The sequence below is a fragment of the Lonchura striata genome, chromosome 6 (genome assembly GCF_046129695.1).
Source record: "Lonchura striata isolate bLonStr1 chromosome 6, bLonStr1.mat, whole genome shotgun sequence".
Classification (NCBI taxonomy): Eukaryota; Metazoa; Chordata; class Aves; order Passeriformes; family Estrildidae; genus Lonchura; species Lonchura striata.
Genome location: NC_134608.1, coordinates 36,390,139 through 36,417,667, shown reverse-complemented (window position 1 = coordinate 36,417,667; position 27,529 = coordinate 36,390,139). Strand labels below are relative to the sequence as shown.

General features: G+C 40.1%; 1 protein-coding gene across 2 annotated transcripts; it reads right to left on the bottom strand.

Annotated features, from left to right (window-relative positions):
- Positions 1-342: 342 nt before the first annotated feature.
- VPS39 (VPS39 subunit of HOPS complex) lies at positions 343-24,330 on the bottom strand. Of its 2 annotated transcripts, XM_077784147.1 has the most exons (26): positions 24,170-24,330; positions 22,222-22,287; positions 21,440-21,466; positions 20,932-20,996; positions 20,101-20,143; positions 19,091-19,185; positions 17,786-17,884; positions 16,994-17,086; positions 15,338-15,521; positions 14,717-14,837; positions 14,237-14,357; positions 13,333-13,462; positions 11,981-12,123; positions 11,014-11,157; positions 10,314-10,455; positions 9,974-10,060; positions 8,314-8,387; positions 7,678-7,776; positions 7,314-7,431; positions 6,728-6,856; positions 6,158-6,260; positions 5,185-5,230; positions 4,696-4,845; positions 4,405-4,539; positions 3,756-3,847; positions 343-2,490 (listed from the first exon to the last, which is right to left on the bottom strand). In XM_077784147.1, the coding sequence occupies exons 1-26, from the start codon at positions 24,240-24,242 to the stop codon at positions 2,415-2,417; spliced, it is 2,655 nt and encodes an 884-aa protein (XP_077640273.1). In that variant the 5' UTR covers positions 24,243-24,330; the 3' UTR covers positions 343-2,414. The 2 variants fall into 2 exon arrangements, with proteins under 2 accessions (XP_077640273.1, XP_077640274.1); XM_077784148.1 differs by lacking the exon at positions 21,440-21,466.
- Between the last annotated feature and the right edge of the window lie 3,199 nt (positions 24,331-27,529).

Sequence of the window (27,529 nt, the reverse complement as noted above, 5' to 3'; positions counted from 1 at the left end):
AGCCTATCACCACTCAAAAAAAAATTTGTCAGTAATTCTAGTGTTCTCTAGTAAGTACATGTTTAATGGTATAGTGGTGTAAGACTTGTAAAAATATTATTCAAAGAGGTAATACAAAAGTGGTTTTAGTAGGATTTTAAGAACATTCATAAGCATGTATAAACCGGTAGATTTAAAAACCTACATTGAGAATGGCCCACTGGATTTACACATACACATAGGGAATACTGAGATACTGCATCGGGTCTGACTTCCAGGAGAAAGTGAGGTCTAATACACAAATAAAAAATAAAATCTACATCAGCCCAGAGAAGTTTAACTGCACAATGACTGAAACACACATTGGTTCACGATATTTATTACAACCTATTGCTTTAGTTAAACCTGCTGTATGGTTAGTAAACCCAAAGCACATTGTATGAACCAACAAAAAAAAAGTACAGCACAAACCACATCTCTGTAAAAGGTATGCAGTGGAGATGACAAGAGGCACAACTTCAGTTTTAAGTAATGAAGATCCTGGTAACAGATAATGAAGGCAAATAAAAATCATAGTACCAGTACTAAACATAAGTAAAAATCAGAGTAGCATTGTTATATATGTATACAAAGAATGCAGGGTCTTTTCAAATACCCTCTCTTCATTCTCTATGACCTGTAAACACAACTCTCCCAAACCATCTTCCCTCCGTACCTGAAGTAGTATATAAAGATCTATACAGAATATGCAAATCTAGTGTAAGTATTTTTAGGCTCTCTTCTTCAAACAGAAGAAATACAAGTTTAAAAACATTAACACCACAGATCCCCTCTATCTAGCCTCTGCAGAAAGTATTTAGTAGCAATACTGCCCAAGACATCCAAACAAAACACTGGACTAAGAAATCCAGAAGAGTGCATGAACAATAAATACAAACACATATGAACAAGGGAAAAACAGTTATCAAGGAAACTATTAACACTGGCAAATAAAAGTGAATTGGGACCCTTTTCAGGCTACAGCAGATCTGTTCCTAAAAAAACACTCACATGATTTAAGTAAACCTATGATGTTAACTGAGGTTCAACTACACTTTAGGCAGATTTATTCATCAGCTTGTTCTTTAAGATGTGATATCTGGTAGTTACATGTCATGCTCCACACCACTTAATAATGACTTATAAATAAGTACTGCTAGACCAGGATGCTGGGAGTCAAACAGCCACTCTGTTGGGTTATTTGCTACTTCTGCCTTTTCATTAACACTCCACAGATTCTTTCTACAACATTTTGTCCCTCATACCAATCTGCTAATGATTAATGTTTCTGAAAAAAATAAGTTAGACAAAAATATTACAGTCCAGAGTGAGTATGGTACAATTTAGTTCTTGTGTTAAGATTTCTGGCCCAACAGTAATTTCAGAACAGTACCAGCCTGAACAGAATGCAGTTCTAGAGCATTTAAAATACACAGATGTTGAAACAGTCTGGATTTTACTTCAGTGTTGGAAAATGAACCAGAGACTAAAGAATTTATATACAGAAGTCTCAAGCATAGTCCACAAGCTCAAGCAGTAACTAGAGTTCACTCCTTCAAGAAATTGCTTTACAGGGTGTCCTTTGCGTTTTCCTTTGAGTGCAGATGTGAACTTCTTCAGTCTCTGAGATTCCACTCACACTAAGAGTGAATACAGTGCAAACAACACACAAGTTAATTCAATTTATAGCTCTCAAACTAAAACAAAAAGAAAAAAAAAAGAAAAAAAAAAAAAAAAGAAAAAAAGCTTCTTTTCAAAATGGTATCTACCATTTGTCTGAATATCTCCTGTGAAACAACTTACCAGAAGGTCAGGCAAAACCATTGAAAATCAACAGAGAGTCCTTTGGCCAGCACTTAAACCATTTCTGTTGCTGAGATAAATGTTACACTCCCTAAGTCTAGAAACAGACACAGAAGCCTCCTCTATGACAAACACCTGGTGATCTCCATGCAATGCTGATATGGCTGCAAAGACTTTCAGGGAATTTTCTTTTTTTGAATAAATACTTACATACAAGGCCAAATCACAACATTGCCACCCTAAGAAAGTACATTTTATTGTAAAATTTGATTTGTGGTGAACGTCCAAAAGTTGTCTAATGGTTCATTTGCAAGGCTGGAGTGTGTTACAAAACTCGCTACAAAAATCAGTTTCTATTCTTCTCTGAGGACTGAGAGGTTCAGTGTAGTTGCCAGCATTGTAACAACATGGTTAAAGTCATTTTCTAGTAAATCAGTATTGCTGGGTAGGTACAGTCAGTCCACAGATACAAATGATTTCTACCCAGTGTAAGAGAACCTAGCAACAAGCCTCAAAAATCTCAGACACATCAACTTCTTTCATCATCAGTACTGAATTTCGTATGAATGTTGGGAATATTGACCATGACAAGGTCAGGTGTCCAGTGTGTTGACTTCTTTGGAGCAGAAATAATGCACGACTATTGCATTAGGGTATCGAGCAAATGCACTGTAAAGAGAACAAAACACAACATCAGCTGTCAAGACAAATAGTTTTCAATATTCAAACAAGAGCATCCAAGTTGGGCAGAATCAGAGACACACATGATAGTGACACTTTTTTAAACTATAGACTGAACATATTAAAGAGAAAATAGAGAAAATAATTCTATGGATATTCTAAGAGGTTTGCTTAGAGGTTTTTAAAATCTATTTTCATTTCTGCAGGCACACTTTACTTGGAAGTCACTGGTAACAAGTTAAAGACTGGGGGACATGCTTGCCCTTCAAAATCTTGCTAAACTTAACAGCACCAGAAAAATTCTAGACAACCAAAACAATATTACATATGCAAATTTCAATTCTGATGCTACATGCCACATGTTAGGAGCAAAAAAATTAATATGTATAGCAATATTTAGACTGATGTTTATGAAAATATTTTGAGAAAAGAACCTTTCCCTATCATTGTTAATGCTACTGATAGCTCAGAAGGGCTCCCATCAAGAAGGAAACAATAACCGAGCCATGTAGCATTTCCCTCCAGTTGAAAGAAAAAAAAAAGTGCAAATAAAATATGCATTCTATATTAACCCTAAATTAGCTGCTAGAAATGATAGAAGAAAAGTTCACAGATTCACAGAGTATTCTGAGTTGGAAGGAACCCACAAGGATTAGAGTCCAACTCTTAAGTAAATGGCCAGTACAGTGATTGAACTCTCAACCCTGGTGCTATCAGCACCATGCCCTAAGGCAACTGAGCTCATCTCAGGTCAAGCAAATTAGTTCTACTTTTAAACATCCTATTGCATGTAAGCTACAAAACATAAATCAGTCAGAGAGCCATAAAGCCATCAGATATAGAAAACTACACATGCATCTCAGCTTAAAATTATTTGTATCATCCTCTTCAATTCTAGCTAAGAAGCAGGTTCTTAGAAAGGCAGTGTTCTTACAAAGTTTTCAAAAATCAGTATGAGGACCAACTTCATGCCTTCAAGAGTTATGAAGTAAGAACTCTTGGGAGTTTCTGAAAGGGTTTTATACTCCTTTGTTGAAAGGAGGATTAAACTCTTGCAGCAAATTCACTGACGAAAGCTTCAAAGTATTCCTAATCATCCAGCTAATTAATGTGAATTGTATTTCAAACACCCTTCAAACGGCTCCCTCATACCGCTGTTCCCTCTGGCTATACATACATTCAGTTTTCCAACATTCTTCATTTAAGTATACCAGATTAATATTTGATTTGATTAGTTTACCCAGCTCTCTCACCTGTTACCTATCTTCTTTTTACAAACAGTGCACACCTTCTCCTCTGTAATTATGCACTTGACTTGCTGATGCAAGATCCGCTCCTCCTGGACCTAAAGAAGGATAAAAACCCCAAGCTGCTCAAAAAGCAATGCCATGTCTTGGTCTGATGAAACTGCAAACCATCATGTTTAACTGTCAGTGGCTGTACTTATATTACCAAGTTGTGCAGCACAGAAGAAGCAGGTCTGTGGAGCGGAGCAGGTGCCACTGGACACCCAAAAACCCACACTATATGAATTGCAGGGTTTTGCTTTCACCTTGGTGCACAGCCTAAGGCGTTCAACTACTAAAGGGGTGTTAAAGTGAACACTTGAACTGCGTCCCCTGGCTCACTTCATTTGAAAGAAATCCAGTTCAAGCTGTCTGAGATGATTCTGCAGTGCACACCACAGCACAGTGAGCAAAGACAAACACCTCATCCAAACTAAAATGAATGCACACACCATCTCCTGCAAAAAGGATGTTCAAGCTACATGGCTCCCATTTAATTTCAGGTGCATTACAGCACCATCTAGAGGACACCCATACCCTAGAAGAAACAGTAAATTTCAATATTGAATGCATTTTAAAACATTATTTAAATAAATAACAGGTGGTGGATGCTTACCCTCAGAAACTCTGCATGGAGAAGGTTCTTGAGCACTTGATTAAATCTTTTCTTCTGAGCATTTTCTTCAAGTACTTTCTCTAAGAAGATGCGAATTTCATTAATCTGTGTATTTGCTGGGAGTAGGTTTATTGCCTGGAACAAAGTTAGGAAAAGTTAAAAAGGAATAGAGACTAAAACAGAATAGAAATCGACACATTTAGATCGACACATTCCATTCATTTGCCTACTCCAGTCCTTCTGTAGTCTCCTGCCAACAGCACAGATTGAGTACTCACAGGTCTGACTTACCTTAGTGGTATCCAGTTTGCTGTGGTGCAGCTCCAAAACCTGCAGAGCAGCCTGCAGATTGGCTTGAGGCTCCAGCACCTCCATCTTGATGGGTCCCAGGCAATGAACACTGGGTGGGGAGAGATACATCCGCAGCAGGGACAGGTACACCTGTGGCACACACAGGGAAGTTCTCAAACTGCTGCATGTACCCACAGCTGACGGTGCTGGTAAAACCCAGCAATGGTACTAAGTTATACCCATGCCATCCAAAATTCTGCACTGCTCATTTGAACAGCTCTTAATGTAGGCTCAAATCCAATGATGTAGTAACATTCTCAACAAAAACCACCCCACAATCACCTAGGAATTCCTAAATTTCAATAGATTATACACAGGTTCCCATACACCAGACAAACCCTGAAAAGGTCCATACAGAGCAAGAACTTTCAAGTCTTGAATAAGGTATGAATAGCCTTCTACTTCCTTACTGAACAAAAAGCTACTTACATCTTTGTTGCCATCTTTGTTTCTGTCATAATGCTTATGGCAGTAGCTAGAAGAATCAACACAGAAGAATTAAGACAAATACAGAAACAGTTACAGGACACAAAGAATCAGTTTACAGAAATTAACATTTAATTACTACTGAAGTCATCCAAGTTAAGTGACTGAACATCTGATTCAGATCAATTCATCAAACTGCACAGCAGGATTACACCATTTACTCCGCATCACAGTGCTGAGAGAAGCAAAATTTTGTGCAAGTCTCCTACTTCCAATCAACTTAAAAAGCCTTAATGAAGAAGCCAAACTGAATTTAGCTGTGTAAGAAAAAGGGGGGAAAAGATATCCCCAATTAACACATCACAGCATAAAAACCTAAGTGTATATATATTTATCTAATTAGTGTATCTGAATCACAAAAATAAGCTGTTCACTAGTGTACACTGAATAACAGGGATGAATGCCTTTTAACAAGCATTTGCTGAAAATAGCTTTAAAAGTAACTATGTTGAACAGATCCCAGATATACCTGCAAGTATTAGGTTGGGTAATTCTATTTTTACCTGAGTACTTCTGATTCACTCAGGAAGTTTCCTGGCACAAAACATGTAGAAAAATGCTATATCTTCACTAACAAGGATTATTTTTAATGTGGGCTAGTGAACATCTCTCCAAACAGAAAGAAAGCAAAACAAGACACAAGATCACAGCCTAAGGACAGATCATTGATGATGGTCATATTGCTCTGAAGCACAACGACAGAAGAGCATGAAAAGGCAAACCTCAAGGGGCAGCAGCATCTGTAATAGACACGCAGAAGAGCTTCACGGTCCATAAAATGTGAAAACACAGAAGATCCTGAAGACTTATAATGTTCATGCTCCACACATAGCAACATTTCACTACACAGCCTATCCACACAGCAGTCAGCAAAATAAGTCATGCAAAAATACAAAAAAAATAAAGAGATCCTTACTTTTCAGCCATGTTGGTGTCCTTCAAGATATGAACATAAATAAACAGAGCTTGCTCATGTTTCCCCATTCGACCCAAGAGCAGAGCACGTTCTTCTAGGAGACCTAGTGATAGCATGATGGATTAAATCAACAGCTACACAAGGAAATGACAAAATTAGTGACCAGACTAACAGAAGGAAGTATTAATCTGTGCTCAGGCTACAGTATAAGTTACACTGACGCTGTAAGTCTACATTTCACACTAGTTTCAGAAACCTTTTATGAATTCTTAAGTCACCTTAAGAAACAATAACCTTCAGATCTGTTGAGCAATTCAGGGTCATCACAAAGTTAGGCTAAATAGCTGGGAGATGCCACCATGTCTTAGGTCAGCAGTTACAGGAATTCTGCAGAAACCAGCAAACCCAAATGTGCCAGCAAACACAGAGTCAGTATACACACCAGTGGCCTACAACTACAGACAAAGTCATCTTCTCTATTTCTATTACCATGATTCTATGGTAAGTGAGGAAGTTTTGCTGTACAATGCAATAAGCTAGGTTTAGTTAACCTATAGAAACAGGACTCACCATCAAAGGGGAAGTCACTAATAAGTCGACTAGGCTCATACCAGCTAGACTTCTCCAGAAAAAGAAGCAGCTTTTTCCGGTAATCCCCCAAGTCTCCTCCTTCCTCCCCAGCAGGCACTGGAGCTCTATCTGTATGAAAGAAAACAATATTAACTTAATTATTACAACTATCTCACTACACTAGTCTGTACTAGAAGATAAACAAATCATTATGAAGAGGAACTAAATGGTGATAGAACTGTTTCACGGGTTGGGGCTGTTATGTACATTCCAAACTAACTTCAGCTCCTAAAAACAAATCACATGACTGGTTAAAGCAATACTCAAGTTATTCAAAACCCTTCCCTATCCATGGAGCAGTAGCTGCCATTTGACTTAATTATGAACAGTGTTGCTTGATCCCTTGAAAGATCTCTTGAGAAGCAATAATCTAAAATGTCCTACAAACCCACAAGTTTTCCAGTTCCCTCCATCACTTAGGTATCTTATGCTAGATCTCAACAGGGAAGGATTACAACATGGAATATGAAGGCTCCCCTGTGCTCTCCCATACCCCAGTCCTCCCACCAGAAAAGGCTAGACATACCTGCAGGGAAAGAACTGAGATATTCTTTCATTAAGCCCTGCACTTTCTCACAGTACAGCTGGATCAGACAGTTGTGGAAGTCTGCACCAGTTTCTTCCCAGACATGAATGATGTGTTCCTGTAAATACATGTTAAGGCTCAGCTGTAGACACTTCCCCTGGGAAGTAACTCTTTATAAGGAACAGTTCCATGCTTGTCTTTTCCAAGCTTGACTTCAGGATTTAGTGTATTTTAATTATGTTTTCTTTTGTACAACTAACATTCTCTGAGACAGCATCAGGCTCCAATTCCTAGACAAATAAGATCTTACAGGTAACATTTTGTACTTGTAGGTAAAATGCACTAGTAAAGATTGAATTCTTACCAGGTAAGGAATAGTCAAGCTTTTAAAATTTTCTATCAAGAAATTGAGCACTTTGTCTCGTGGCAAAGCTTCCACTTCAGGGAGGTCTTCTGTAAATATCTGTTAAATAAAATTTTATTCAGATTGGTGATTTTCCTTTTCTAAGTGCCACAGTATATTTTTCTCTGAGGCATTGAAGCCCAGCATATCATCATGTGTCCAAAGACTAAGCACACACAGTAAAATTAGAAAAAGCTGAGCAGCTTATTCAGGCACTGGGAAGTTATTTCACCTCTGAAAAGACTAATAAACATCCCCACTTCTGCCCTAGTGAGCACTCTTCTCTTACAAAGCTCAACACATCCCAAATACAGGGAGTCAATTTTATAGGCAAATCGACACTTGACATGTAAATACTCAAATTAGGTTCTTGTGCAAAAGTGTGGCATCAGTAACATGAAATGCTCTATCAAAGGTTCCTAGCTATTTCTTATAAGGTCTTCCAAAAATGGAAAAGCATTAGTACTGAATCCAGAAAATACAAATTATGTATTTAATTTGGTTTAGCATTAATGAGCTTCTTACAATGAGTTATCCTAATTCCATATACTATACTAAGAATATCAACAACAAGGTACTTCTTTCAACCACACTAACCTTCAGTCCATCTTCAGGAAAATCTCTCAGCACCCAGACAGAGTAGGAAAATACCAAGTGCAAGTTCTCTGTGCCTGGAATACAAAAGCAGCAGTGCTCAGTGTTAAAATCCTAAATATCTACCTACTCACAACACAAGCAGATGCTTTCAGAGCCAGCAAAGCTTAATTTACATGAAGAATCCAGTTGTTGCTTAAGTCAAGAAAATCACTCATTCCAAAGCTACAATTTCATTGCTTCACAAACATGATTTGAAACAGAAACAAAAATTAACTCAAATACTAAGTGTCACCAAATGTAAAGAATTCAGCCCAAAATCAAGATTGCCTTAATCACATTCCAGAAGTCTTCACTTTCAACTTGTTTTAATTAGGGAAGAGAGGCAGTGACCTTTTCACTTGTGTAACTTCTTCAGTCCACTTCCAGCCTGTCAGTCCAATGACTTCTACAGCAAATAGTCAAATACTTCATAACAAGTAGGCAAGCATCATAGTACTGAAGTAACTGGCACAGAAACTACATGACACGTAACAGCTTCTCAGCTTTTAGCAAAATGTAGGACCTGCCCCTTTAAAAAGAACACTTTTTGGACCAAACCAAAGTTAGGACACTTTGGTTCACAATACTAATAAAACATGTTAGGAAAACATCACTTTCCCCTCACCCTCCTGCTCAGAATCACTGAGGCATTCACTGCCCAAACAACATAACACAACTATACAGGAAACAGAAATTTAAAGCAACCCTATAAAAAGGCAGGCATTGTTTGCTTCTTTCCATCCCACAATATTTAAAACAAGCAGCATCTTCATATTCATTTTTAGAACCTAAAAAATAAATTCAAAAATGCAGACAATGTGCACTGTGAAGTATACTAAAAGGAAAACACCACACTGCACCACAAAACAGAACAACTGCTCCCTCAGTATACAACATAACATTCATCTGCATGGGGATTCTCACAGGCCACAGGCAGGGAATTTCTACACTTCCTCAGCAACAAATCCTTAATTTAAACATGAGCTATAATAGGAAAAGATTCTCCATAATACTATTTTTAAAAGATGAAAGAATAATGCAACACAGAAAACTATCTCCCACCCCACTAAAAATATAATTCTCCTGCACACTGATAAAGCATATTGTTGATGGCCAATCACACAATTAATATTGCTTTGATGCAATAAACAAGTGCTTGCCCTATTGACACAAGGCAAGTATTAAGTATTACCCATTAGTAATACATACTTGATAACTTAAAAGACCAGACTACAAGCCTGGAGGAATTTGTAATTACTTGAGAACTTCCTAAGAATATTGCATTAAATGCCAAGAAATTGATAGAAAAGAGTAGACTAAAGTAGATTTTCTACTTCACTCAGAATGATTTTCTACTTCATTCTTAACCACTGGAAGAAAATTCAAACTACCATGGCCCATTTTCTCCCAGTGGATATTTTAATAAGAAATAAGCAATGTTTTCCAATAAGTTATTTAAGTTTCAATGAAACTTCAACCCCTTGAGCTAATACTTGAAGGTTGCATTATGCAAGAAACTAAACAAGATAACAAGGATAGCTTTTCAGTTTGATAGCCTCCAGACCACTAAGCCAAACAAGAATAAAAACCTCACAGAAATACTGCTCTTCTGCATACTCACCCAAATGCTGCAAATATTGCACTGTCCTCTCATGACCCTTCAAAGGTGAGTTGGCTTTCTTTGACTGATCCACCAGTACCTGTAATGCTTTCAAAAGAAAAGAATTCCTTTGTAAATGCTAGTTCCAACATGAACCACAAAAAAGTGCATTTTTCCCATTATGCTACTGAAGACAAAACAAAGTTTTGTTTTGAAGATATAGACCAAATTGTAACAGGAACAGATTTAATCATAAGATAGCAATTAAACATCCTCTTCAGAATACTGCCTGCGCACTGAGGTCAAAACACAATACAAAGAACAAATGCTTCTAACTCCTCCTCTCCATCCTCATAATTACCTTTCTCATGCAGACCTTTTTTCTCATACAGTATTATCAGCTCACTATACTTGTGTGCTTTCTTTAGCACATGCTCACTCTCCTCAATATGGCAGTGATTGTTCTCCAGACGTAGCAGCGGTGCCACCAGTGCCACATTTGTCTGCAAGCAAAAAGGAAGCACGTAAACTTCACTGGAAGTGCACCTTCTAAGTGTACAGTACAAAACACAAGCTGGAAGGGGGGGCAGGGAAGGAAGGAAGCCTCACAGCTTAAGAAAAATAAGAAATGACAGTTTAGTATCTTACAGTAAGGCCCATGTTAATTTTCATAACTTTGAGGACAGAAAGAAAACAACAGATCAAAGTTACTCCCCTTCAACAACAGAGGTCAGGCTTTTAAAAACATCAAAACACCCAAGACCATACTTTACTGTGTTTAACAGTATAAAGCAATAAAAGAATAAAAGACCTTCAAAATACACAGCCACTTTCTTTTGACAGAAGCAGCAACCAAGATCAGACACATCTGCCTCATTCCCTAAAACTGCTTCCTGACCAGTGACAAAACTAAGTAACGCTCAGATTTTCACATTATTTTTAGATCAAAGACAGTTTTTCTGAATTTCTGAAGTAACTCATTTTCCTCCTTCTTAAATGCTTCAGTCTGAAATTCCACCAGAGCTTGCACGGCAAAGCCTTTAGGTCAGACAGAAACTCACATGCAGGTAACACTTTAACAGGGTGGTATCAATGATTTGTAGCAGCTTCTTTTTGGATTTGATTGTGGGTGTTCCTTCCATGAGGGGTGAGGTACTGGACTGATGATCAGAATCATTTAGCTTCTTCACTAGCTGACTCCTTTTCTGCAGGACATCAAATGAAATTTTGAAATGAAAATGCCACGGATTTCTACATCTCACCTCAGTATATATGACCCATCAACTACAAAGACTAAATTAAGCCAATTTAGTAATTTGTTTTAATAGTTTTTTTGTCACTCACTATTCAACACAAGCTTTACAACCATATTCAGGTGTATGTATTTGTTTTGCACATTTCTAGTTTTGCAAAACATCCACAGTCTTGAGAAAACTGTCAGAAGGAAATTCTGTTAACCTGAACAGACATTTTGGAGAAGTCAGGAAACATTTGGAAAACAATTTAGATTTCACACTACAGGCATAAAACCTGTCCTCCTTCAGGCACAAGCTTCCTTTTACTCTACTAAGGATGGCAATCAAACAATTCAGGTTCCAGTTACAACAAAATAAAGAGGGCAGGAACTTACAAGGCCCATTAATTCCCATTCCACCTTTCACTGAATGCCCTCAACCTATCTCCTGGACAGAGTGCCCTTCATAATAATCATTGCACAAAAAAAAAAGTGCTCAGGTTCTCTTCAGAAGGATACTAGAAATAAAATACTGGATCTGTAGTCAGATCCACTCCATAAGGAAATTTTGTCCAATCACATGTGATGTTTTCCACGTCTCTGTGGGGTACCTCATGTGTTCCACTTCCCCTGCTCACTCAGGAGCTGCTGCTGTATTTTCCAGCCATGAAGATAGCCCATCAAAGCTAGCAGGCCAGAGCTGCACTAGGTGTACTGCTTCCAGCACACCACAGTTAACAAAGCATGCTAGAACTGAGTAAGCCTGCTCTAAAACCAGGTAGAGGAGCACTCACTTGAGTTAGGTAGTCTATCAGAGCTAAATGTGCCTTCTCCAGCTCTGCCCCAGAGAGCCCTGGCAGGGGGTTGGGATACTGTAGCTGTTTCCTGTAATCTGTGGGCAGGAGGTCAGGATACAGACCCATCACATGAGTGGGATCTATGCAAAAAATAACTGGTATTAGTAACCATTCATATTTTTGCAAACTCAGAGCAAGCTTATCTTTCTAACAGAGCAGTCTGCAGTCTACTTGTACATCCACAAGGTTCTAGAGCCTCAATAAAATTTGCTCATTACAGAAAAGAAGCTAAAACAACATCAAAGAAGCAAGAGCAAAGTATTTCAAGAGTCCAATCACAGGAACTTCCAACCTGTGCACTTGGCACACTTGGAGGACAAGCCATTATTACAACTGTACTGCTCTTCTTGCAGATTCCTAGAATTAACCTCTCTGACAGTAAGACAGGATTTCTAGGAACAAGCAATGTATTAAGAGAAGATTTACTGCACTTTTGAAACAAGAACTAAATAGTACCATCTGTAACTAACACACATCTGTTTTCACAGAGTATAAGCAAATTCAAAATAACTATCCTCTAATTCAAGCTCCAAATACCTTGAGCTCTCAGCCCTTGTCTTTCACTGTAGTTTTCCAAAGTTAAGTATTATGTAAGTGTAATGAAAATAAGCTATAGGTTTAAATGTACATGAGAATTCTGTCACCAATATAAAGAATCTCAGTCTTAAGCACTATTATACAGTGCTTAATTTCAGTCTTCAAGTATTCTTCCAATAGCCCTAGCATGACCTAGTACCAGAGACTACTGTGACTTCCAAAAGCACAGGAAAGCTTTATTTTTCAGTATCTTGGCTAAACCAACAGTTAAGAGTCCTCAGAGTCCAATGATTTTGCAAATCTATAGATGTTGATTATTTTTCATTCCAAGCTACAAGTAGGCTTTTAGCAGCTGCTCAAACATTAAACTTCAAAGGGTCTGTGCACATGCTGTGCATGCTTTAAATACCCTAGAATAAAAAGATAGTCTGTAAAAAGGACAAACTCCAGATTTAACTTCATTTACTACATACTCCAGATTTCATTTAATTTACTAAGTGTAATTTATTAAGAATTTAGTTGTACTTAATTGTGTAGTTAATTAAGTAATTACTTAATTACCAGCACCACCAAAAAAATAACTAAATAGCTGCCCAGGTTATTTGCTGTTCACAGGGGACTGATCTGCACAAGATAGCACTGTTTTGAACTAAAACAAAACAGAAAACAAACAAAAAACCCCATAAAATAGCCAGAGAGCTTGACTCCATTCCTCCTAACTTAAGGGATTCAATGCCAACCCAAGCATTTACCTGTACCAAGCTTGGCAAAAACTTGCATGGACTCATCAAAACGCTTCTGGCAGAAAAGGTTGAAGGCAAAGAGGTTCTTTATGTGGTGAATTTGCTGTCGCTTCTCACTATCTGAATCATCTTTCATTTCCTGCATACAAATTAACAAACATTAAAAACTCTCGTGCCTTGTATAGGAAAGAGAAACACCCTAGAGAATTAACAGGAGCATTATCCTGTGGAGAAAGTAGGAAGAAAAAAGATAATCTCTCAAAGTGAACACTGCTGGTGCCTGTCTACGCTTATTGTGTCACTGAGATAATCTGCAAGGTCTTAAAGCTACCTCTGGTTACCTCTATACCTGCTCCCTCAAAGCAATTGTCTCTTCACTCATTTGTCTTTTCAAATTTTTTTTTCAAGTCATCAATTCAAAATGCAATTAATTAAGGAAAGCTTCCAGAAACCAAAAAATCCTAACACAGTAAGAGCAGCATAATTAAATATACTGCATCAGCATCTCTAACAAATTATTGTTTCAGGAGTAATACTACCCAAAAAAAAGGTCACATGACAAAACTCAGAACTCCAAAATACACTGTTTACAAGCTGTCTGAAGACTCTAAAGCCTAAATTATTTCAAATTCTAAAAGAAGGTAACCAACTAAACAGCTAAGAGAGATAATCTTTTATATACAAGATTATTTCTCAAAATCTACACCACAATAGATCAATATGGAATAAAGGCAGCACAAAACTAAAACTTCAGTTAAAATAGTCTAGAATTTACCAGTTTGTGCAAAGTGGACAGCTGGGAGGTTATACTGACTGATTAGTGGACTCACTACAGTTAAGCAGATAGCAAACATCCCTTTGTGCCCTTTTGCACAATTGCATCCACTGAAAACTTAAATTTTTGAGTACTTACTGCCAACTGCAAAGCCAACTCAAACTGTTTGTCCTGCAGAAGCTGCTGGATCTGTGTGGCTATGGACACCGGAATGAGTCTCCAAACAAAGTGATTACTTGCCACATATATAATGTTTGTGCTGTAAAGAAGACAAAAAAATGTCAATTATTATGTTTCAGTGCTCAGAAAGCAGCCATACCCTATCTTAAAAGAATCCAAATCCAATAATATGAACATGGATCAATCCAAGAGCATCTGGAGCATTATTGCAAAGCAGAAAAAAGATTGCATCTCCAATGTCACAAATTCTTAAAGACCCTCAACTCTATCCTTTCCTCCTCAAAGTATGGCCTCCACCAATCTCCATAAAAACCCAACAGACTGCTTCAGTGCTACATCTTAAGGTGAGAGTTAGAAAAGCTGCTCTTCTCCCAGTTTTTCAGCATGCTGCATGCAGCCAGCCAGCCTGACAGCAGTGGCAGTGAGTTCTATCAATACCCTCCAGAGGTGATGAAGCGTGGCCTCTGCAGCTCGATGCTCTGCACCAGCAGCCGGGGCTCGAAAGTGCGGATCTCCACGTACCTCGGCAGAACGGCAATGATGTAGGGAGGCTGGTGCTCTGCTCATGAAACAAGTGATACATTTAAGTTGATTGTTCTCAAGCATTCCTTGAAACAAGCTGTGACTTAAGGCTTCTCTTCAATTGTTCATCCCCCTGAAATGTGCCCCTTTTACATATTCAAAACAAAACTCAGCACCTTAGACTGACAGCAATTTGCTAACAGACTACTACCAAGCCTTTTGCTCATCCTTCATCATAAGGAAATTCTGAGGCACACAGATTTAGACTGCTTTAACACATTACCTTCCATTTCCTGTATAAAAGATATGGAATACACCTATTTTATGAGAGAGGCCCACAGACCTCAAGCAAAGAAGGCTAAGAAGCCAAAACAAACACACAACACAAAACCTTCCCCAGAGTACAACTTAAAATACTGTAGAAACTGTCCCAAATCCAGCTGGCTTCAAAATGCCGCGAACATAATAATTGTAGCATATACACAAGAGTAAAGAAGTAAATTTAAATAAAACCGAAAACAAACTCCTACTTCTCACCCATGGCTATAGGAATATCTGTCCAATTCAAGGCACATTTCTGAGTACAGACCCCTTCTTCATTAAGCACAACTGTTAGATCATCTTGGCCAACTGCAACTTTTCCATCTGCTACAGGAGCTACCAATGGTTCCAGCTGCTTCCCTGTGGGAAACAGTTCTTTGATGGATCCTTTTCCATCCACCTAGGATAATAAAGAACATTTTAAAAAAAGTGTTTTGCACAATAATGTTTTCTTCCAAGCTACATAAGACTAAAGCAAAAACCCCTAGAGGGATTTTGCAGCCCAGGCTAATCACTAACAGGACAAGTGCAAATTTAAAGAGTTTCTGCATATCATAATTCATCCTGCTTATACTGAAATAAAAAATTATTACTTTTATGTCTGAGATGATCATAGTAGCTGAGCACATAATTGACACCAATTTATCAAATGCATTATAGCACAGAAGCAAAATCAGCAAAAGTGTCCAAACCCTTCACTTCAGCCAAAACTTTTAACGCTGTTTTATCCTTGCATGAGTGAACACTGCCACATTAAAAAAAAAAAAAAACAAAAAAAAAACTAACTAAAAGCCTAGAAACCTGTCTAGCCATCCTCCCCTGCCCTAACCACTCATTATTTGGGCCACATGCTCAGTGGGAACTGAACTCACACAAAAAATTCATGAGCTGATATAACAACCAAAACAGAGAATCCCTTCTTCAACTTCAGCCGCACATTCCTGTTGCTTCCATTGCATTACAGCTCAAGCATTTGATAAATCAACAGCTAGCCACCAGAAAACACCAGCATAAAAACATGTGTACTTTTCCTGCCTATTTAGTGAAATAAAGCTATTCAAGGATAAGTTAGTTGAGCACCAAAGCCAACCCACAGTAAATACTTGGGACAGTTGGTCTCACCCTGCTTGCTTGAGCAGCTGCACAACTACTCCTGTCACTAGAATGGCAGGAATCAACATCTAGGAGAGCACTGCAGAAAGGCACCCCTGCTTTTATGAGCAGCATCAGTTTCAATTGACTGCAAAACTTATGTGTGGTTTTCCTTTTGACTACAGATCAGTGTTGCCAATCATGTACATACATGTACATGTGTGGTACACCTCATCTTCATCCTATTTTCCAATATCTGTAGAAGCCAATTGTAAAGACAGAAAAAAGGATTAACTATAGCCGCAAATGAAGTGTAAGTGGAAACTGTAATATTAAATTAGCATTAAGTTCAGAGCCTTTCAAACAATTACAGTTTGGCTAGAGAATGAAAAATGAAAGAATGGGTAACCTTCACTGTATGCCAGATGAGTTATTCTTGGTCTCTTTGTCCTTTTAGAGCTAAACTCATTTCTTAATACATTAAATAAAATGCAAACTGAGCTTACACAGACTGCTGCCAAAACAAAATATATCTTCTCAAATTCCTTTTTTCTGCAAGAGCTGCAAACACCGGTCTCAACAACGACAAACAGAAGATCGTTTCCTAACAAATATCCATTTAAAAGGACAGGCAGCCCTTTCCAAAGCCACAAATAGCAGAAGTACCAGATGCTGCTTTTCATAATTCTGTTAGCTAAATTCCTGAGCACAGGAGCACCCTCCATAGTCTCTGCTGCTACCCAGATCTTCTTAAAACCCTATTACACAGCCCCATCTCACCCGGATCAGGTAATAGTCCCTCTTGAAGCCTACACAGATGGAGTTTTCACACCAGGCCATGGACTTGGGTACATCAGGTACGCTGAAGTCTCCCTGAGGAAAACAGGTTAAACTGGTTGTTATGAATGAAAAGCAGAAGTCAAATCTGGCAACACAGAGTATAACAGGCTGCTCTCTTGTCTACACCATATTCCCACCACCTGTGTCCAGCATCTACTGTTCAAGGAATGGCAGTATTCAGAAAAAAGGCTAGACTTATGTACAGTAAAGAGGTATGCTCCAAGTTAACTGATAATTTTTTAGTAGAAAATTTTCTAGTAGAGTACTGTAGCTGAAAAAGCCTCTACTCATTTCAATTAGTTATTTTTTCTTATTCCAGTATTCACGACTGCAGCCCTCTTGTCAGAAACTATCTTCTGACGTAGTGACATGCTTGAAAAACTTAAGAGTAGAAGGGCAACCACTTCCATAATGTTTTTGCAAGGTATGCATGCTCATACATTTCACTGTCTTAAAAGTCAAGTACTTAAAAGTGTACTACAACCAGAACATTAAAATAAGGGGACACAGCCCTTAGTTTAATTTATGAAACTGTATTAAGGTCATTAATTGTGATTTCAAACATATATTTTGACTTCCCTCTGCTGTTTCACTGTTAAATCTCCACAGAACCAACCATCAATGTTCTGAAAGTCAGCAGTGCCTCTGAGTAACAGGGACTGCAAGGCAAGCAGTGAAGAGCAATGACCCTCCCTGCTGAGACATCCTGGCTACAGAAAGAACACAACTCACCTGGAGTTCATGAAACTCCCTGTCCTTCCAGAAATAAAGCTGGAGCTTCTTACGCACTGCCACACACATCCTCAGCACCTCTTCCCCTGTATCTGATTGCTGTGAAAACAGACAGACCTAACTCACAGGCACTCACAGAGAGGCAAGGTAAGACAAGGTGAAAAGAAGCCCCTGCTAGAAGCAAAGCAGCCCACTGAAGAGCAGCTTTGTTCATCCATGCCAGAAGAGCACTCCCTAAAAAAGGAAGCATAGAAGGGAAAGGAAGGAGGCAGGGGAGGTGGCAGGATACTTAAAAATAAACTTTGAGAGGGATTGTGACATCAAGGAAATCCAAAAAAACTAAAAGAGCACAAAAGGCATACACACACACAAACAGAAGATAAGTAGAGAGCTATCAGTCCAACCCTGAAACTAGGATAAATAGCTGGAACTCCATGCAGTATAGGAAAGGTGAGGCAATGGAACAACACAAAGAATGTGTTATGCTAACAGATAAAACTATTAATAATCTAATTCTCTAACCTGTTGGATAAGTTTCTTGATAAGAAATACTAAGAAAGCTAAGTGCCTGGACACACAAACAACAAGCCACTTTGCAGTGACCAGATGTAAAGGTGCTTTGAAAGACATTAGTTTTCATGTCTAGAAAACCCCAAGTACTTCCTAGAAAATATTTAACACTAAGCTCCCATGGGGCAAAAAGATAAAAAATTATGAAGAGCCCTAAACCATCTCTTCTTATTATGAAAAAGGTGTCTGAATACTATGGGCAGGCTGATAGAAATTAGTCACTTAATGAACCACAGCCTATGAACAGAGGACTGCTACACCTTACAGAACCATTTTAGGGCTTGAATCTACCTCAGCTGCTCTAGGACTCCTTGGGCCAATAAAGAGAAACAAAAATGTAAAAAACACATAGAATTGCTTGCAGAAGGAAACCACAGTGAGCCAGTACATTGGCAATGCAAGGAAAAGAAATAGCCTTTATATTAAGGGGATCTTTCAAAAAATCAGAGTCAAAGTTAGTGTAAGACAAAAATGCTTTGAAGTCTTGTATTAAAAGTTCTGTATCAAAAGCTACCATCACAACAGGCACAGGAAAATACCTTGTGAAGCAGAGTAAGAAAAATAATTTTAAAATGTTGCCTTAAGCAAATGCAGTAGGTACTAGTTTTAAAAAGCACTAGTACCCAAGTAATTTTCATCTAACAAAATAACAAACCTAATCAATACAGCAACATGAAAAAGGAATCGTTATTACAAACAGTAAGGACATCTGTGCAGCTGTATTCCTCCCCTTACCTGCAGATCACAAGTGAAGAGAGATGCACCTTTTGCCTTTGAAATGGTGGTGATTTGTTGAAATGTCAACAGGTCATGGACATAAATGTTATTTTCTGTTTTAAACAAAACTCCAATTATTATTTAATACATGTAGAGTCATTACTAATTCAAACAAGTTACTGTCTTCTATGTTTATATAAAAAATAACTAGTGAAATGAAGAGCTGCAAGAAATGAAAAGAAGTGTTTTCCCAAAAGTTGAAAAATGCTAAGGCAAATACAATACAAATACAATAAATGCAGAAAAGAAGACTAGCACCAGCATTGGTAAAACTACAGGAAGGTACTGCTAACCAAGCCAGGGAAGGCAGAGTGGAAGGGACAGCAAGCAGGCCAGAACAGAGCAAGCTCAACATGGAAGACTCAATGAACAAAGATAATTTTGAACTGCTCCTGAAATTAGTGGAAAATGAACAACTGAAAATGTACAGTACTGTTTTTGTAAGAGCTGGGACTTGGAGATCATACAGAAACAAGTAGTAAGCAAAAAAAAACATTAGAAGATCCTAAGTTAAAGAAAGCCAGAGCCAAGCAAGCTTAAATCTTCCACAAGACACTAAAAGATCACATCTGCATAAAGTGAATTTGGTGCAAGACATCAATGGTAAGTTTGATACATCAAGCAAATTGAGTCAGAAGTTTTAGTGCCCATCATACACATACATATGCATGCATATACGTGTACATACAGGGGCCAACACAAACTATATTTTACACAGACACTTTAGAGCATGCATGTACTTCATTCCTAATGACCAATCAGCATTAATGCTTTGTTCACCCAGCTGGCAAAGCTGCTTCTCAATCTGTGCTGTTCAATGCTTCCTCTGCAAAATGCAAAGCTAAGCTCTACATAATGACTTCGCAACAACCAGACTACTATGTTGGTGTGTGGAAACAGTGCCACATTCAGACAAATAACAGCATCTAGAAGAATGCATTAAATATAAAACACTTTTCTTCACTTACCTAATAGACTGACCAAAATTTTAAATTGAGAAACAACATGGATCTGAAAGGGAGAATGCTGTTAGTGACTCCATTAATAAACTAAAACTCTCAAAAAGGTTTGATTATAGATAGGCTAAGAAAATCCCAAAATAATGAGAACAGCAAGGCAGTTTTCCATGCACAATCTTCCTTCAGCTATTTCGACTCTTTTCAGTTACACTGAAAAAAGTTTTCAGTCTAACTTTTCACAAGCTGGCACATAGCATTTGCAACCTAAGCTGGTAGAAAAAAGCTGTAGCATTGGTATATTACTAGCACAAAAATACTTCTAAAGCATACACAGAGTGTTGCATCCTGAAAGAGGATCCATAATCTTTAAAGTGTTTTTCCTAGAATCAATATAATAATGGAGTGCAAATTCTCAAAAAAAAAAAAAAAAAACCAAACAAAAAAAAAAAAAAAAAAAAAAAAAAACAGAGCAAGACTGGCAGTTACTTTAATTCTACATTTTGAGTAAGTGGAATTATATTCACATTTCTATAGGATAACATCTGAGAGTCAAATAACACATTACAGTCTGTTGATGTATTACCATCATTTTTACAATATTCTCAGTCAGAACAACTATTCTTAACAAAAGCCAAAAATAAACCTGCAATGAAACCAAGCTTATTCTGTTATGGGGAGTGTAGGCAAAAACATCTCGCTGTTACACCTCTAAGAAAATCTTTAGCTTTGAGAAATGTTTTTGTTAAGCACAGCAGAGATTGCAGATGTATATTTGATACTTCATTTATTGGCTGAAAAACTGTCCCCACATCATTAGACTACCCAACAGGTATTTCCTACCTGTTGAATCTTCTTTGAGAAGTTCTTGTTGGATTTCTCTAGTGTCACTTCAAACCTGTTGCAACCTATCAGAAAGACAGATGAGGGTATGTAAACTGAAGTTACTCATGACTGTGTGTACCTTACACTAAGTAAATTACAAATAATTATTAAATCAAACTTGGCCACTTAACATTGGAAGAATGACACAAACATATCTGTGCTTTTACATCACAGCTAAATGCATCAGAGGGTTTCCTACACAGTCAGGTGAAAATGTAAATTATACTTCTTGTACCCAGCTGAGGCCCTCAACAGTAGTTCCATTTCTGCCTTGCCCAAGTTTTACATTACAAGCATTATATTTAAGTAATTTGAAACTCAGAAATACAGATACCCATAAAGATTTTATCCACACTACTCAAATATGAGCAACTGAAACTGTTAGGGTGCACATCACTGCAAAATAGACAAGGAATAAACACTACACCACAAGGGTTAAAAAGGAGTTTTAGGGAGAAAGACTTACAGACACTTTCTGATGACATAACCTCTCCTGGCATTGATGCAAAAAAGGGGGAGAAATTTACCATGTGAGATAAGACACTAGCAACTCAAGACTAGCATGTTCCAATTAGACAGACAACCCACAAGTTTCAGAAAAATCAAGTTGAATTCAATCTCTAGAATCCAAGTGGCTACAAATTCATATCTTTCCAAGAGCTGATGAACTTGGAAACTTACATTTGGTGTTTACTTTCCTGTGCCATGCTACAAAATATTACTGCATTCAAAAACATCAGTTTCTACATAACAGCAGGAAATGTGAAATGCAAATGTCTTTAGAGAAAATCAATTTTAACTAAACCAAAAATAGAATCATTCTATTTAGGGCATTCCTAGAACAGACTACGAGCACTTAGGACTGTCAAAGAGGCAGGGAAAAAGTAAATACCTGACAAAACTAGTTAGTATTTATCCCTCTTCCCCATCCATGAGGCTCATGGACCCACTGAATGTATTTGCTCTCTCACTAATCCAGTCTGTCGTTAAAAGATAACACACATCTAAACTCTGGCAACTTGCATACTGCACTACTTTTACACATATTTGTACACTGTATTCATAAAAATTACAGTCACTTACTATAAACAAAGAAACCTGAAATAAAACATACTTTACGTATATTAAATTCTATATAGGAAAAAATCAGCAACTAATCACACTTGTGTTATAATGACTACGTCTCTAAAAGTGCAGGAAATAAAAATAACAATCAACTTTTTCGTGTAATTCTTAAAATCAACTTACCTGCATCTTTCTTGATCCTGTAAAGCAGGAGATGCCCTTGTTTCGTACCAACAAGGAGCCATTCCTCTACAAAGACAAGAGAAAAAGAGTCTGATTAGCTCAATACATCCTGCCCTTCACAGCCGTGCTAGTTTTTCCTGGGGTAGAGTTAATTTTCTTCACAGTGCCTATTATGGGGCTATGCTACATCTATCAGAACACTTGGAAACTTGCTTCAAGCATGAAAAAGAGCTTTCTGTAGTGACTACAGAGGTCTCCTATCACCTCTCCAGTGGGAGTGCACAGAAGTAGCTTTAACTCTCAGGAGAGGACAGCCAAAGAGTAGGCAGCAAAACAGAATAAACAGCTTGGCCATCACATTCCACTACTTCATACAAAAGTAAAGAAGCAAACCATTGCATCTTGTGTGCCACCAAAAGAGGCAATGAACTATTCTTCAGATGATATCATCTCTCAGAGAGGAACTGTGCTACATAATGGGAAGTACTGTCAGAAAGAAAAACGAGTTTACGTGGGTTTGATTTAGTTTAAGTCAGGTTTTTAAAATGTCTCTTTGATAGAGTCAGCTATGTTCGGAAGGGGAGTGGCAGCTTTGCTTAGGCAACATTTGGATTGGTTGGACAACCAAGAATAATTCAAAATTTATAAAAGAGGGCCTTTATATACAAATTCTATAGCAGTTTCAGACTCATCTTCTTTACAGCATTTACACCATACAAAAAGCATAAAATCTTTACAGGCTCATGAAATACAACTGAATTTCTTTCTCACTGAATATCATACAGGAAAGCAGCATACATTAATATTTCCTTCTATACAGCATACATGAATACTTCCTCATCACCAAAGGAATTTGCATTTTAATAAAGTCTTATTTCCTGCAAGACCTTTCTTCTACTACTTGGTAGAAACACTGTAGGAACAATTACACATCTTCTTTACAAAACTATATTGCTGTAAGTCTGTATGTTTAGGACATTTTTTCCTAGTTCAGCAAAATAAAGGCTTTCAAAAAAAAAGGATAAAAGCTGTAAAAGCCGCAATGCAGGAATAAACTACCTTCACATCCTCTCCAGTACATAACTCTACCATACACAATCCATGTATAATAGGAGCATTATAATTCAGGATATAATTTTTTAAACACTTCATTGGGGTCACAATTCCATAGGCTGTGGAGCTTTTTAAACTGCTGATTTTGCATGCTGGTAGTACATCCGACGGCACCTGGTGTCAGCTTTGAAAAGGCTTATCAAGCTCATTCATTAGGACAGCTGGTGCAGTCACCTGACCAAAATCTTGACTCTCAAGTATGCCCAAAAATACAACCCACCATTACATATCACTAACACGTGCAAACGTAATCGAAATCTAAGACTTTAACACACCACCGGCCCTCCAGATTAAGTCACAACATAGAGAATGTTTTAGAAAGAAAGCAGGTCCAGGGTTACAGCCCCGGGAGTCCCGGCAGCCTCCCCCACCGCCGGGCTGCGGCCGGGCGGGCAGGGCAGGGCTGGGCTGGGCAGGACTGGACACGGCAGGGCAGGGGAGGGCTGGGCTGGGCAGGGCTGGGCAGGGGAGGGCTGGGCTGGGCAGGGCTGGGCAGGACTGGGTAGGGCTGGGCAGGGGAGGGCTGGGCTGGGCAGGGGAGGGCTGGGCAGGGGAGGGCTGGGCTGGGCTGGGCTGGGCAGGGCAGCGCGGCCCGCGACCGGCGGCGCTCCCGGGAGCGGAGCTCGGCAGCGCCGGGACCCGGGGAGCGGCTCCCGCGCCCGGCTCGGCCCGGGGGCCGGCAGGGCCGCGGCCGCTCCGGGTGCCGCCGGCCAGGCCGGGGGCGCTGCCACCGCCAGCCCAGCCCAGGGCAGGGCAGGGCAGGGCAGGCGCACGAACGCTGCCCGGGCCGGGGGAGCGGAGCGGCTCGGGCTGCGGCGCGGCCGCTCCGGCTCACCCCAGGCCGCCAGGCAGTCGATCTGCAGCGGCAGCTTCTCCAGGATCGGCACGTGCTCGAAGGCGTCGTGCATGGCGGCGGCTCCGCCGGCCCCGGCTGCCGCCCGGGCCAGCCACAAGCGGCACCGCCGCGATCGGCCCCGACGGAAGCGCCCCCGCGCCCACGGCGCCCGCCCCTTCCGGCAGCGCCCGCCCGGCACCGCTTCCGCACCGCGGCTCCGCCTGTCCCGGCACCGCCCCGCCTGGCCCGGCACCGCCCCGCCTCTCCCGGCACCGCCCCGCCTGGCCCGGCACCGCCCCGCCCGGCCCGGCACCGCCCCGCCTCTCCCGGCACCGCCCCGCCTCTCCCGGCACCGCCCCGCCTCTCCCGGCACCGCCCCGATTGTCCCGGCACCGCCCCGCCTGGCCCGGCACCGCCCCGCCTGACCCGGCACCGCCCCGCCTCTCCCGGCACCGCCCCGCCTCTCCCGGCACCGCCCCGCCTGGCCCGGCACCGCCCCGCCTCTCCCGGCACCGCCCCGCCTCTCCCGGCACCGCCCCGCCTGGCCCGGCACCGCCCCGCCTGGCCCGGCACCGCCCCGCCTCTCCCGGCACCGCCCCGCCTGACCCGGCACCGCCCCGCCTCGCCCGGCACCGCCCCGGTTGTCCATGGACTCCTCAAGGATGCTGGCACAGTCCGGGGCGTTCCTCCAGGAACGGCGCCCTGTCCCAGCCCCAAAAACGGGGCCCCGCGTCGGTATCAAACAGCCCGCCCCGGGGGCTCGGGCGCGAACGGGAAACGCGGTTGGGCACGGCACCGAGGGGACCCCGAAAAGGGGACAGGCTGTAGGAAACACCCGTCTTCCCAAAACGTCACTACAGGAGGTGTCCTGTTGCCAATTAGCTTCCATAAACCAGAAAAAGTAGCCAAGTCACCCGGGATGCAGCGGCAAAAATTGACCTGCATAACCTGCAGCAATCAGATGAGAACAGCGAAGCAAGTATCTTGCAAGCACATGTCTATTTTTTGAGGTCGTAAGTTTTGCTTTTATGAACTTATCCTGTGAACTTGGCCAGTGAATTTCAGTCTCCAGGAGGAAATCTTATTTTGCCCCTTCCAGAATCGGCCGTGGTTGCACCTATGTTTGTCATGAAGAGGTGCAATGTTCACAGTCACTGACCTAGAAACCAAACTAACTAAACAAAACTCACAAAGCACATAGTACTAAACTCTCCAAGCATCTTTACCAACAGAGACCACTTTTAGAAAACAGGGACTGAGGACGCTCTGTGCCAGAAGATCAAAGCACAGGAATGGGAGAACAAGCATGGCATTCTTGCATCAAATTTCTTTCCTGCTCAGGAATGAAAATTTGTGCTAAGTCAGATCCCTCTTCATAGATAGCAAACTGCAAATTTCCAAAGGTGTTATGGCTCAGGCATTTAGCTGTCTTTTTAACCAAGGATCCCTACAAAAGGAATTAGTGAAAGGAAATGTTTCAGTAACACTGGGTAATAATGACTTCACATGTTTGTAGTCCAGAGAGGAAATTATTTGTGAAGCATTACCCTCTTCAGACTTTACAATATATTATACAACATAAAGTGTCATATAAAGTGAATATGATAATAAATAAAGCCCACAAACTCACACCCCTACATCTGCAGAATGAGATAAACATAACCTTCCCTAGGTCTTATGATCCTGACTCAGTCTGTGCATATCAAGCCTCTTGCATTTATTTACCAGGGCATGCGACCTCTTACTCAGTCCCTCCTTTTGAGTTCCTAACAGGGATATCTTGTCACCCTAACAAAAAGCTGGTCATTATCTTCTTCACTATTTTTCCAGTTTTCTGCATGGTATGCAGATATAGACTACAATTCCAACAGCTACTTCTCACAAATAAACAAACAAATCCATACAGAACTGATCAGGAAAAAGAATTCTAAAATCCTCCTGTCAGACATTTACTTTTTCTTATTACAAACAGCTTCTTGAAGAACTCTTGCAGATCTCAGACCTAAGATCTTTTCTCCTTCCAGCTTACCAAGCCTTTAGAACAGTTTGCACAATTTGGTTTTGAAAGAGGTATAAATTTGAATTATCTTCCCTGACTATATAACTAAAGGTAACAACCTGCAAGATTTCTGGTATCAAGCATTCTAGCAAGCTAGGTCACTGAAGTTTTTCCAAGTCAGGGAGCCAGCATGTCTTTAGGAGCAAGATCAGGTTTCAGAAGAGGCAAAGATCCCTAAGGACAGCCAACATACCTGACCAAACATGCTACTGAGGGAGAGGCCACATGGCTGCAGGCTGCAAACACACCCTTTGCTCCTCACCCACATGGCATCCACTGCCACCTCTCCTGCAGTGACAGCGCCATAGCCCACACACCGCTGCAGGAGCTGGGCTCTCACACAGCTGCTCCCAAAGACTGCACTCAAGTCCCAGCAGAGGCCTGCCCTAGGCTAGGAAGCAGATGCAATTTTTCAACAATACAGAAACTCTGCTAAACAAGTGAAAAATTGAAAGTTGCTAAGGGGTCAACAAGCTCTCTATGGACTTCAGGAACAGAATTCTGGAACCAGAACAATTTTAAGTACGGCTGAAAGTGAGTAAAAGAATGAAAGGGTAGAAGGCTGCAAGGATTGCCTAAGACCCCTGTAGTCAGAGGCTGAAAGCACCACGTTGGTACTGTTTATTTTCGCATTTAAATTGATAGTGAACTATTAATACAATTAAGGAAACTGCTTGGTTCTTTTACTTTTTTTCTTTCAGAAATTCATCATTTGCCCTATCTCCATTAGCTCCTCAAATGACAGACTTAATTTTCAATCTTAAAAAGAACTGTTGGGAATTACTGCATTATATACACCATGGACTAAAGACCTAAATTCAGGCAGCTTTGTGAAGGTGGTAACACTTCATGTGAGAGAAGAGGGAGTAAGAAGCTGGAAGGACACAATGTGAGCCTTTCTACTCTTTGCCTAGCCTTTATTAAATAGTACATACAAACTTTTGTGCTTCCAGTAGAGAACATTTTTACCTATTTGTTTCAAAAACCCGAATAATCCAAACCAATAAGATTTCTTTAAAAATGAAAACAAAACAAAAAAAATTAAATAGCAAGCTTTGTGTAGCTTTATTTCACAAAAAAATCCTCTCCCCAAAAGGACATGGAGGTAATATTTTGTTTTTCACCTATATCAATTAAGCATAGCAAATTAGAAGGGTTTTCTAATTAAAGATTCTATCTGTGGCCTGAAGAGATGGCAGAAGAGCACCAGCAACTCTTGCAGAAGTGAGGTGCTATACCCACACCTTTTTTTCTCTGCCCATCTGCCCTTCCCACAACACAGCTAGCAGAAGATGCTATGT

Bases quoted from the DNA above. Each gene is read 5' to 3' on its own strand.
- VPS39 (XM_077784147.1), bottom strand. From the start codon at position 24,242: ATGCACGACGCCTTCGAGCACGTGCCGATCCTGGAGAAGCTGCCGCTG. The intron at 21,467-22,221 runs GTAAGTTGATTT...CATCAATGCCAG, and splicing joins CAGGATCAAGAAAGATGCAG to GAGAGGTTATGTCATCAGAA. The intron at 17,885-19,090 runs GTAAGGGGAGGA...CTGTTTTCACAG, and splicing joins TCTTCACTTGTGATCTGCAG to CAATCAGATACAGGGGAAGA.